The 13241-nt window shown below is 36.2% G+C and overlaps 1 protein-coding gene across 1 annotated transcript; it reads right to left on the bottom strand.

The window, feature by feature from the left end:
• Positions 1-67: 67 nt before the first annotated feature.
• Positions 68-5023, bottom strand: LOC131602078 (GTPase-activating protein GYP1-like). The gene is made up of 10 exons (XM_058874079.1): positions 4776-5023; positions 4340-4496; positions 4049-4238; positions 3425-3495; positions 2901-3038; positions 2723-2814; positions 2291-2562; positions 1471-1556; positions 945-1046; positions 68-501 (listed from the first exon to the last, which is right to left on the bottom strand). Exons 1-10 carry the CDS (start codon positions 4862-4864, stop codon positions 340-342), a joined length of 1359 nt encoding a protein of 452 aa, XP_058730062.1. The 5' UTR covers positions 4865-5023; the 3' UTR covers positions 68-339.
• Positions 5024-13241: the final 8218 nt, after the last annotated feature.

Raw genomic sequence — 13241 nt, 5'->3', positions numbered from 1 at the left:
GGTCTGTTAGCATATTCATCTCTCTCCAACCAAACACTGTATTAGCATATTTCTATAAGAATATATATGTGTGGCGGCAAACTGGCATACATTAGAAAAGAACACACTTGTTGACACAAACAGGTTATTTGTTGCTGTTCTGAAAAATATATAAATACAACAAAACTGAGACAATCATTTATTTGTCTCTGCTTTACAAAAATACTCAATCGGTTGAAAAAAAAATCATTCATTGACAATGAAGTACCATACACTAGGCCAGAGCAACACTGATGGAAATCAGAGAGAGGGAGGTAGAAATTGAAGGAGAACTAAATTGAGAAAACCACAACTGTATGCTCAGCTAGAGAAATGACTCGGAGAGTTGTTGAACATGCTGTGCCACATAAATGCCCGAGAAAGCACCATATCAAGGTCCTGGTGAGTCCAGTTCTGAGTTGGAAGGTGTTGAAGGAACATTACTAACTCCTGGAATTCCAAGCTCGGTAGCTTGTCTGACCACTAAAGAAAAAATATATATACATTTAGAAAAATCAGTTTCTAGTTTCTACATACTAATCATCGGTAAAAAGTAAGAAGAATGTGTTAATAATCTAAGCAACCGTGTGAAATACAACAAAAAGAAATGCCTAACAAGTGTGTGTGTGTGTGTGTGTGTGTGTGTCGAAGCAGATAGAGACAATTAGGAAATACAAGTATATCTGTGTTAAATGCATGGTGAAAACATCCAGATACAGAAGGTGGCGTGAAAGCAAATGACAAATTGGTTTTATAGCAAACAAAACTTGAATTCGGTTTTAGCATTATCAGCCGCACGTAGCAGAAGAGGTAAAAACTACATATTAACAAGACCAACAAATACCATTTATAATCAAGATGACTAATAGATGAATTCTAATTCAAATATATTATTTTAGTAAAAAGGCCAGAGTAAGCTAGCTCACCGTTAGAAGGAAACTGGCAAATATATACACGAGGAAGTCTGGTAAGGCATCTCCTTCAGCTAGATACGTGTCCCAAAGGCGTGTGATGAGCTCAAATGGTATCTAGTTATACATTCAGACATTAGCCTCAGTAAAAGCATAAATCAACCCATGTTTATCATAGTCCATTTTACCGTTCAGTCACTTTATCAATGACACATACAATGTTACTCTTGAGAAAGATACATTTTAAGTTATTTTTTAACTTAACGAGAGGTTCTCGTTTAAAATAATTTTATGGTTCATCATTTCCAAAAATAATCTTGTATATGTTTATTGACAAGTTAAAAGAGAAAACATCTGAAAAATTGAGCTGCAATTGAGCTGCATAACTAATTTCAGTTCATACGGTTATAAATGAAGCTACTATTTAAAAAACTGAGTTATTATAAGACATAATATTTCATTTTCCACAAGTGCTTCTGGAAACTTTGTCCAAAATGACTCAAATTATCCTACTTATAAGGGAAAAACGGCCAGGACAAACCTCGCGGATTAGAAGACAGTTGAACCAGCGGAAAGCAAATTGAAGAAACTCAAGTCCCTGATCCTCTATATGTTGTGAAACAGGCTCTGGTGCAGCTCAAAAGTTTCAACAGGGATCATCAGATCAGATTATATTTGAAGATATATGAATAATATTAATAATACAGCAAAAAAATAATGATCAAGTTTATTAATTCATAATAATGAGTTATGTATCTTTAACCAATGGATAATAAGATAAAGGCAAATATGATAGTAAAGTTTACGTTTAAAAAGATTGAGTGAAATATTTTATTGAACCTTTCAAGCCCTTGTGGCACCCAAACAGATTATACTCCTCTGTCCAGAAAAATTACTTCAAAATGAACACACAAACAAATTACTTCAAAAAGAACACCAGATAGGATACTTACTCACTAGTCATACATTAAAGAGTTTCAATCAGAATATAGAGTGGCAACAACAAATGCTTCAAACCTAGAATGCGAACAACAATTTTCCAGTATCTCTTTTACATTGCCTATGAGGGTTGAATAACAGTATTTCTTAGTCTGATAAGTTATATGTTCTCAGCTTCAAGAGCTCACATTCTTCTCTTTCTCCTAATCAACTGGCCATAATATTAGAGTACTTTTACTCGGAAAACTTAAACTAATTATTAATATTACTAGAATTTAGAATTAAGAACACTATTTGAAAATAGAAATGAGAACTGGAGAATATCAATGGTATGAAATCCATAAATAGGTGGTGAGGCATTTAAGTTCATGAAATTATTGTAATGCTTAAAGGAAAATAAAAGGCCTTGGAAAAAAGTGTACCATCAATCCTCCTGACCAATTCCTTTAATTTAAAAACAAGCCTTTGAATTCCAGGTTGTGCAAATGTGTAATGGTCTTGCATACCATCAAGCAACTTTGACAAACACCCGTAGCAGTCAGCCTCTATATTAGAGATTTTGTCGGAAGATAAATCAGACATGGACCAATCATCTATACCTCCTTCTAAGTATTCTGATATAAAAACAACTAAAAATGGTGTAACGAGATCATTTATCCCCTGAACATATCCACTTGCAGGATGTCGAATGGCCCTGACAATATTGGGAAATTATATAAGTAAAACCAAACCATTTCTAGAAGGAAATAAGTGACTATGCCCCTTCCAAGATTCACCAAGAGTATCACTCAGTACTATACACGGTTGCTGGAAGAATAGTGGGGCCAAGAGATGGGTAACAAAAAATATCTTACCATGCATAAAGAATACGTTCCAATGATTTCTGAACTTGCTGTTGCTGGAAGAAAGGAACATCAGGTACAGTTCTTGGACAATCAACGGCAATCTAACAAACATACAATGGAAGCTGTCAAAAAAAAATGCCATCTTCACAAAATAATCAACATAGGAATATATTAGCGCTGAGAATACCTGGCGAAGCATGGTGACCTCGTCATCCGAACGTTCTGAAGCAGGAATATCATAATACTGAGAAATACAGTCAAGATACTCTCCACGCTTCCTTCTCAGAACTCCCTCCTTTCTATCTGAATTAGGTGGTTCATATCCCTGTTGTCAGTTTATCTTTAAATTTCCAGGAAGACAAAATGTTGTCTGTAAGAAGGTGTGATGGGATGTCAATTAGTTTGACCCCTTAATGATTTTCTATATGACAAATACACTATATTCTTCTTTTCTAAAATTTCCCATATAATTTTGTTGCAAAACACGTATGTGGCCAGCATCAAGGTCTCTTATGAGAGAATAATTCCATAGCTCAGCCTCAATAAACAAAATTCTTATGCTAAGACATCATTAAATAAAATAAGAATCTACTTGTCTTATCAAGTTAAATGAGCTCAACAGTTCCTCATTAACATGTTTCATATGACAGAGAGCTATGATCAGAGCATAAACTAGTGCAAGCAAAATAGCTGAAAGTCCATGGAGCTTACCAAGAGGAGTCTCCACACTTTAGGACGCATATAATCTGGAACACCACTCCAAGCTAATTCTCGCAATTTGTCTATAATATGGATGTCAAATTGTCAAGGAAGAAATAGTTTTCATTGATAGACAAAAATAGGCTTCCAAAAACGAAATGGATAAAGTTCAAGCAATATCATATATCATAAGCAAGGCTTAAGTTCTGTAGCAAATATTTTGAACCTTACTGCTAAAAATGTCAATAGGCTAAGGCAACCATAATGCAGGTCGTTAATCTAAGAACACGGATTTACATGCAAGACAATACACATATTATAGTTATAAAGTTTTAGATAAAGGAGGGAAGAAAAATAAATAAATAAATAAATAAATAAATAAAGACGTTAAATTGCGTTTGTTAGGACAGGTCGATGATATGCAAAACTATATACTAAGATTTATTTAAGCTAATACTAATCCCCTAATTCAAACTATGAAAAAATTATAAAATATAAACAATTGTGAAAACTAATCCTAAGAAATAATTTGAGAGACTCTAAGATAAGATCAAGATATTATTATTCATACTGTCTAGCAACTACAATAAGTGGATCTGGCCATGTAGGAGTAATAAAGAATGAAAGTTAATATACCTAATATAACCACTGGTCCAGAAAGCACTTTAGTAAACTTTGTAACTCTCGCTGAGTCCGTAGCTCTAGCGCCCATCGTATATTTGCGAATATCTTCAGATAAGTTATCTCTTTCCACAAGGGAGGTTGATATTTTCAACTTACTAACATTAACAACACTAGCTGATTTGCTTGTACTCTGAACTTCCTCCTGTAATAAAATTATAAGTCCCCACTTGGTAAAGTGATTCACATCAATCTTATAGAGACACATAAGAAATGTTAGAATCAAATCAAGGATACTAAGATCACCTCTACTGCAGCAGATGGGTGATCGCTCGTGCCAGCATCATTCTGCGAGTAACTCCTTTTGTAAAACGTTGAGGATACCTTTGAGATAGCGTTATCTAATGGCTCTGACCTTTTGCTCAGCAATACTTTACCGGGCATGCTACGACCTTTGAGTAGCCTTAATGAAAAAAAGGGAACATACATTGCTATCAATAACTAAATCCAAAACCAATGCTACATGTAAAAATCACTTTTTTATCTACAAACTAATAAAGGGGGAAAACACAATTTTGATTAATTAATCAATCTAATAGAGGTAATTACATGTAATCGTAATTATTAATTAAGCGAATTGAATGCGAAGATGGTGAATTGAGGAATTGAAATTGATTTTAGCGAAGAGTGAATCGCGAGATCTATGTGAAAATGAGAAGGGAAAGGAAGAGAACGCACGCACCCTTGAACATTTCGTAGGGTTTGGCTGAATCTGGAGTCGAGAGAAGTAGGAGTGTTGTTGCGGTCATCTTCTCGGGGAGGCTTGTTCATGATGGTTCAGATCAATTCGCTCGCACTTGTTTGATTCGGACACACGCACGCACAGGCAACAGAATTTGTGTCTATTACCGCCAAAATAACATTCTTACTTCCATTTTTTGTTCTTCCCATTGTTTTTGTTGTTGTTGTTTTTTCTTTTTGATTATAATAATAATCATGTTTTTCTAGGAAAGTACTAATCATGTTTGCCAATCTTGTTGATTTTTAAAACCATGCTTATGCATTAAAGGGTCATTTGGATTGATGGAATGAATTGAAATGAGATGGAATGAAATGTAATAAACTTATGTTTTATTGTTTAGATTAACTAAAAAAAATGTTTGAATTGAGCGGAACCTGATGAAATGTATTTCATTATTTTTTGTATCTTTTGATTTGAGCGGAATGATAAAATTGTTTTGTTTCGTCACAAAGTACTCGGATAATATAATGAGATCTTTATTTCATTTCACTCTGCTCCACTTTATTTTACTTTGTTCCGCTTCATTTTGCTTCGTTCTTTTTAACGTATCTAAATATAGCCTAAGTTATGTTTGTATATTTTCAAATAAAATAAAATGGAACGAGTGGAATGGAAGAAACACATAAGAGACTCAATTTTGTTGTTTGCATATGTTACAAGTAGAATACACTTTTAATGTTATTAGTGTTTACGCATCTTAGGTTGGACTAGCAGAACACTTATATATCCCAAAGAGATAAGTTTTTTTAGGAGGAAATTTAAATGAACACGTAGGGAATGTAGCAAGAGGTTTTGAGAGTGTGTATGATGGTTGGGGTGGTCTATGGGAGGTGAATGTCAAGGGTGAATTCATCTTGGAGTTTTCGCCCGCTTTGGATCTTGTTGCAAATACTTGTTTTAGGAAAAGAGATGCGCATCTTATCACGTATAAAAGTGGGCGACATGTTATCAGATAGATTTCTTTTTTTATTAGAAGAGTAGATAAGAATACTTGCTTGGACCATAAAGTTATTTCGGGAGAGAGTTTGACTATCCAACATAGATTATTGGTTATAGATGTAAGAGTCAAAGAGAAAGCAAAGAGAAGAATTCACATGTGAGCGCCACAAATCAAGTGGTGGCATTTGAAGGGTGATAAGCAAGGAAGTATCCAACATAAGGTCTCTTAGGGAAGTGTCGCACAACTACAAGAAAATGCCAATGATATGTGAAATAAGATTGCCCAAAAAAATTAGAAAAAATAGTTAAAGAGACGTTGGAAGAATCAATATATTTTGCACCAAAGGGTAAAAAATCGTGGTGGTGGAATGAAAGTGTTAAGAGTAAAGTTAGATTAAAAAAAATAGTTTTAAAGAGTTGTCTAAGTATAAAAATGTCAAAACTTAAACAAAAATATTTTAAAAAAACCAAGAATGAGACCAAGAAGGCGGTGAGTGAAGCAAGAACTCGGGCTTTTGATAAATTATAACAATCTTTAGGAACCAAGAAGAGAGAAAATTTTATATACATGTTTGTTAAAGAAGTAGAAAGAAAGACAAGAGATTTGGATCGAGTGAAGTGTATTAAAGATGAAGAAAACAAAGTTTTGGTTCACGAAAAAGATATAAATGATATGTGGAAGACATATTTCTATAATTTATTTAATGGAGGGCATGATATCTCATCATACTCTAAGAGACTCGACATTAAAGAACAAAATCAAAACTATAATTATTATCACCAGATTCAGAACCGAGAAGTAAGGGAAGCGTTGAAAAAGATAAGTAATAGTAAGGCAAATGGGTCAGGCAACATACCTATTGAAGTGTGGAAAATTCTTGGAGATATAGGTATTGAGTGACTCACCAAACTCTTTAATGAAATTATGTGGTCAATAAAAAGTGTCAGATGAATGGAGAATAAGCACTTTAGTTAAACCTATAAGACCAATGAGGTATACAAAATTGTGCAAATTTGGGCAAACTTCATGAAGTTTCCACATACACCTCCCATTGTACCCCATCTTGTTAGACAAATTTTTCTTAAAAATGTACAAGTTCTTCAATTAATCCTATTTTTTCAAAATCTACATGTACCTACGTTTAGGGCTATTTTCGGTCCGGTTCGGTCCGGGTATTTGCTATCCCGAGAGCCGGACCGAAATAGTATCGGGTAAATCCGGACCGGACCGAAACAGTGATGGATCAATTTTTTGGACCGAACCGGACCATTACTTCGGATATCCGACAAAAGTATCCAATTAGTATCCAATATAGTATCCAATTTTGGTATTGGATAAAAAAATTACCCATTCCCGGACCGAGTAACATTTGGTCGGTCCAATGGACCGGTTCCACCGGTCCGATTTCCGGTCCGGTTCTCGGATCCTATGGACCAAATACAGCCCTACCTACGTTTCTACAGAAATGGCAGAGTAGTCCAAATGGCTTGTGTATATTCATTGTTAAGGTATTCATACATGACCCCCAAGCACAAACAATCTCATTTGATGGTGATGGAACTCGACTAGACTGACAATGTTACCGGTGATACCAATGTTTCCTTTACTTCGCACCCAAATGATACAACCACATTCGATAACCCTCAACATTCTCTCCATGACTTGGACATGGTTTGTCCATGCCCCGTCATGAGTGTCTATACGTTACATGACAAAAATACGCTTCAGAGTATGCTCCATATTAGAAGTATTCATTATTTCCTAGACCTTAATATTTCCAAGAAGTCGAGATGCAAGCTAGAAGCAAATTCTAATTTGTCAGTCACAAAACGAGGGACCATGGATTAGAAATATCATTCATTTGTTGGGGGGTTTTCATGGCATTTATATCAACACGTATTTACTGTTGATGTGATTGTTCTTCCCTTGGTTTGTTGCAACCTAATCCTGGGGTTCAATGGTTGATTTACTTAGGGCATATCCTTTGGGACTTTAATAGGATAAAAATGGATTTTTCACACTAATGCACAAATTTATCCTTCATGGGGATAATGTATCTTTTACTAAAACAACAAGTAACAAAACCTTAACCTATGCAATTAAACAAGGTGTTGAGTTGTGTTTCTTGTCCGTCACACCTAAATGTTCAGGGGTTTCTGGTTTCTTCCTGGCATTTGTTTTAGGCACATGACGCGGATCCTAATGTTTATATAAAACTATAGGTTTTGCTTCTCCTTCGTTCGGAAACTATAAATGGATGAAGGTGGAGAACTAATGAGCTTAAACGGTGGCTCCGATATCCTTTACAGTGACGCGAGGGTGGACCTGCATGATTAACACTCAAACACCCAAGTCAATTCAAGATCAGAGATGAGTGTGGTGAAAAATGAATATCAGAAATTGTACATTGCTCTTGCGTGTGAACTATTTTTATACTTTGACTCAAGTAGAGTGGACTAGAGATGGATTGGGCCTTGGTCAATTGGGCCATTGATTGGCCCAGAATAATTGCCCCAAGGCTTTTCCGGAAACTAAGGAGTCGGAGGAAACCTAGAGTATCTTTGTCTGACCTTGATGACTTGGTTTGATGTGAAATAAAACCGAAACACTTTGGATCAGTTTTTGAAAAAGTAATGGAGAACAAGCGCATTTAATGGGACTTCATCAATGAAACTCTTCATCGCCATTTTCAGACATGTGTAGTGATGTGACCAACTGAGGTATAATGCATTTTATATAGTACTTTAAGACACTCGAGTTGGCTTGTGTCCACGAGTGGAAATATAGTCGTTGGTCTTGCGATTTCTTTCCATATATGATTTCATCCTTTCATCTTTCCTTGCTTATAAATAGGGTGAGTTAAGTATTCAGAAGTTTTTCGCAACCTTTAGCACTCATAATTACAATCACCTTTCAAAAAAATGTTGTCGTTCCTTCTTCCCCTGAGAGTATCACTATAAGAGATTTAGTGTTTCACTTAAAGGTTTCTTCTTTTTCCATTCCTCCCGCTTCATAAATCCCATATGACCTTTCAAACTTAGGCTTTTATCTTTGACATTTCCTATTTTTTAGTCAGGATGAGTGATAATATGGTTGATTTATTTAGTGATTATGAAGTTGAAACTTCAGTTGCTTCTACAATGGGGACACTCCATTGTTCTCATCTCCCTTGTCTTGGATATCGATCACATAAGACTAGAATTCATACCCATATATGATGGTTCTGACTTTGATAGGTTATCTAGAGATTCCCTAGACAAATAAATTTTGACATATGGTTCACTAGATACCGACATATCAAATGTTGGTGGAGGAATAAATCAGGTCAAAGCCCCTTTGCCCCTTCGTGTCTTATCTGAAGAGGAGTTTCAAGCCAATTTTCAAAGGAGAAAACACGCTAAAGATTACATTCAACTTTGTCTACAAAATGTTAGTTATGAGCCTATCAAATGTGTTGGCCTACTTGTATGTTCGAAAAATCAGCCGGTTGTATCGGAGTATGACTAGGTAGATGTGAACATAGTGGGCACTTCATCGACCTCGAGCTCTAAGGTTTCCATAGATGTGGTTGGCGTTATGGTTAGTAACCCTTTGGAGTGGTTAGCTCTTTCAATGTTAGGGGGAAAAGGATATACAGTTCTTTTGATGACTGCATGGTCCCATTTCATGAGTGATTGTTTACAAGAATAAGACATTGACTGCCTTTTTCTGAATTTGAGGTAGTCGTCCTGAAAAATCTAAAAGTTTCTCCTTCCGAGTTTCATCCAAAGTCATGGGCATACATAAGGGTATTCCAATTTTATGCCGAGTACGAATTCTAGAAGCCCACACTTAACTTTTTTTTTTTATTTTTTTTTATCAAAGGCGTACTTCATTCGACAATTTCGTAATCATGGGCTTATCTACTTCCATTCAGTCAACTTTTTGTTTGACCCGTTTACTCGAGACTGAAGCAACTTCCTGGGACCCTTTTTTACCGGTGAAGGTTCTTACCCCCATAACTCACTCTCTGTTAATTCTCTTTACTTATGTCGGGTTCTGGATCCAAGGTATTGGTCCAATATCCATTGTAATCGTGGCGCTCACTTCGAATGTACCAAGTCATGTTCTCTTTCTCCGAATGAGGTGATCATGAAGGAGGAAGTAAGATATTGGTTTCAAGGGCTTGACTATGGGGAGGGGTTCAAACCGATTGAGGTGACTTCTATGATGTGAGAAAAAGGTAAATTGATACTCATGTTATTTTGAATGTAGTTAGCCAAGAGGAAAGGAGAAAGATTTTTAGTGAGGATGAAGTTTTTATGCTTTTTTGTCATGCGTTATTTCATTTTTCAAATAGCATGGATAAAGTAAGCAACTTGAAGTTGTTCCACATCCTTACTAGTGCTTAAGGTATTCAGACTGTGGTGAATACTGGAACTTCTACGTCTGCCTCCACTTCTCAGGCGAATAATGTTTCTATTATGTTACCTTCTCCTACCCCGATTATATGGGCTTGTGCTTATGCTCTTAAGGTGGATAAATGTGAAAACATTGGGGCCACTTTATTAGTAGGAGAATCAACTCCACCTTTAGTTTCAACAAAGAGGGGTCGGGATGAAGAACAACAAGTCCCCCTGAATAAATGGTTCTCCAGCAGACTCGTGTTGCTGAGGGCAGAGCTTTTGGGGAGATAAATCCTTACATAAAGATACCATATATTTTTTCTTTTCGACTTTCCTTCACTCTTGAGGAGGTGGTCATAACTGTTTCAATGTCAAATTTATCCTTCATTCAGAATCTCCCTAAGAGGGATACGATGGAACTGGCTCTTGAGCTTGCCAACAAAATGTTTAAAGTTGGTACTATTTTTGCTTTTAGCTCTCCTAGACAAGGGTGATGTTTTGGCCCCCGGTAATTAATTCCGAGAAAGGGATACTTGGAAATGGGAGATCAAAGTTATGGAACTGAGGTGTTCTAATCTCCTGAAGGAACTTATTGCATTGTATGAGTAAGTTAAAGTCACCGACTCTTTGAAAGAGGGTACGAGAATACATGGTCCTCTTTCTGTTATGGCAGTCCGTGTGAACGAGCTGGTTGATTTCCTCGAGGATGCGGAAAATGGTATAAGGCCACTTTTGATTATGTTGAGGAGAATACTCACCAGGTAGAGGAGCACCGAAAAACCTTTATTTAGGGGACTGAGGGCCATGTATAGGTGTTGAAAGCTCTTCAGGACGAGGCGGGTAATTCGAAATGAGTGCTTGGTGACTCTCTTGAGCAAACTATGTTGGATATGCTCGAAGTCTGCGAGCGAGTTCTAGAACATGCAAAGAGGTTCTGCCCCGATACCATAATTTGTGTCGAGACGCTGGACCTGTTTAGGTCTATTCCCGTGTCGACTCAAGGATGCGGTCCTGGTGCTTCGACTCCAAATGCTTAGGCTTGATTTTTATTTTCCTTGTACTGCTTTTATTTCATGCAAGGCTTCCTAGTATTTTGTGCCTTGGGTTTAATAATATTTAATATTTAAAGGAAATATTTTACCTCGATGATTCAAGTGTTATTCACTTTATAAATTTTTGCTTGTCTATGCTTTGTCATTATCGTTGCTAACAAATTGTTGTAACTTTGGGGTTTGTTCTTTTACCTTGCGAAGTTTATCTATTTAGGTCGAACCACTGAAGTTTATCGGTTATGGCGAGATATCTATTTTTTGCGTGAGAGTCTCAACTACTTGCTTTACAAAGAAAACAACGCCTTTGATTGTAATGAAATGGTAAATGTGCCTATGGAGTTTTCAAGTTTTGTGATTCACGACTTAATGCATCAAATGATGTTAGCTACCATTCTTGGTTGTTATACTTGTTCTTTGTATTTAGTACTTTTTGTAGTAGTGTATTGATTTGTATATCGCATTTGGCAAACTGTTTCTGTTCCCCCGGCGTGAGATATGGGATCAGCAAAGTGAACGTCATGTGGTTGTACTCTGTACTGTGCTCGACGTCATATAGGATCGTTCGTTGGCCAATGGTATGATCTTCATCCACCTCCGAGGCTTGGTCGAGTCGAGGTGGACGTATTTGAGCCCCACCACCCACGCTTTTTGATTGGCTAGATCTGAAGGAAGATGTGTCAGCTACGCAAAAAATGCGTTTAATATGCCTCAAATGAGGAGTTATGCGATGTGTGAGTTTGAGCTAGAGCTGTCAAAATGGGCTAACCCATATGGGTCGGCCCGCCAAGCCCGAAAAATCATAGGGCTTGAGCCTTAAAATTAGAGCCCATATTTTTCAGGGCCTTTTTAGCCCAGCCCTAAAAAGCCTGCTACCCATTAGGGGTAGCCCATATGGGCCGTGGGTAGCCCATCAAGCCCGCATAATTATAAATTTTAATAAAATAAATTAATACTTATATTATCTTACTCCAATATAACATATTGATTTTTCTTACTTCACTAAATTTTATCTCTATTTTATTCAATCTTTCTCTTTTAAATATTATACATTAATATAATCAACATTTTTTCATCATATTATATTAGTTTTCTCTTATAGTAAATATTCAAGTATTATTTTATACAATTTAAAAATATATTCTATTTAGAAACACATTATAGTATTTATAAGAGATAATATAGTACTTAAAAATGTATTATGTTTAAAATAACATAATTTTTAATTTTATTTATAATAAATATTATGGAGTTTTTATTTTAATTTTTTTTAAATAAAAAAGCCCATTTAGGGCCGGGTAGCCCGAAACCCACCTAGGGCCGGGCTCGGGTAGTAAATCTTGAGCCCATATTATACAGGGCCTTTTTGGCCCAGCCCTGAAATGCCCAGGGCCCTTTAGGGCCGGCCCGTTTAGGGCCGGGTAGCCTATATTGACAGCTCTAGTTTGAGCCATATCGGAATCACATAAATGTGTTTAGTGTGAATCAAGTACCTCGGTCATGGAATGTTTAAGCCGTGTAAGAATCACAAAAGTACGTTAAGCCTGTATCGGATATACATTCATGTAAGCAATGTGTTTAAGTCATATCATAATCGTAAAAATATGTTAAGTATATATCAGATACGCAATCAAGCACTAAATACACTTAAATCATATCAGAATCGCATAAATGTGTTTGGTATGTATCAAATACCTATCCATGATTTGAATTTGTTAATTAAATAAAATAAAATGACTATGTAGATAAATCTTCGACGGTGATCTGAGGCCTTTGGTCATTGTCCTTTATAGGGATTTCGAGTTGAATGTACTCCGCGCTTCAAAGTGTCCTCTTTGATTGGACTGGGTGTTGAGGCGTCCCGCCTTGCATTTGTCGGTTGATATATGGTTGGATGGTCGGTTTCTCTTGGGATATAGATTGAGACCAACTTTTGAAACTCTGGGCTTGTCCAATTGCTTTGTCCAATGCTTCATTGAGGTGCTTTTGATCACTGGGTCGAGATTCCTCAACTTTCTTTTTATTTCGAAGT

The sequence above is a fragment of the Vicia villosa genome, linkage group LG5 (genome assembly GCF_029867415.1).
Source record: "Vicia villosa cultivar HV-30 ecotype Madison, WI linkage group LG5, Vvil1.0, whole genome shotgun sequence".
Classification (NCBI taxonomy): Eukaryota; Viridiplantae; Streptophyta; class Magnoliopsida; order Fabales; family Fabaceae; genus Vicia; species Vicia villosa.
Note: the sequence above shows the minus strand (reverse complement) of the source record. Positions and strands in the feature narration are given on the sequence as shown.

What these genes read in the sequence shown, in the direction of transcription:
- LOC131602078 (XM_058874079.1), bottom strand. Translation starts at nt 4,864, where the DNA reads ATGAACAAGCCTCCCCGAGAAGATGACCGCAACAACACTCCTACTTCT. An exon ending in ACCCTACGAAATGTTCAAGG is followed by an intron (nt 4,497 to 4,775) that starts GTGCGTGCGTTC and finishes TTTTTCATTAAG; the next exon opens with GCTACTCAAAGGTCGTAGCA. An exon ending in ACCCATCTGCTGCAGTAGAG is followed by an intron (nt 4,239 to 4,339) that starts GTGATCTTAGTA and finishes ATTTTATTACAG; the next exon opens with GAGGAAGTTCAGAGTACAAG.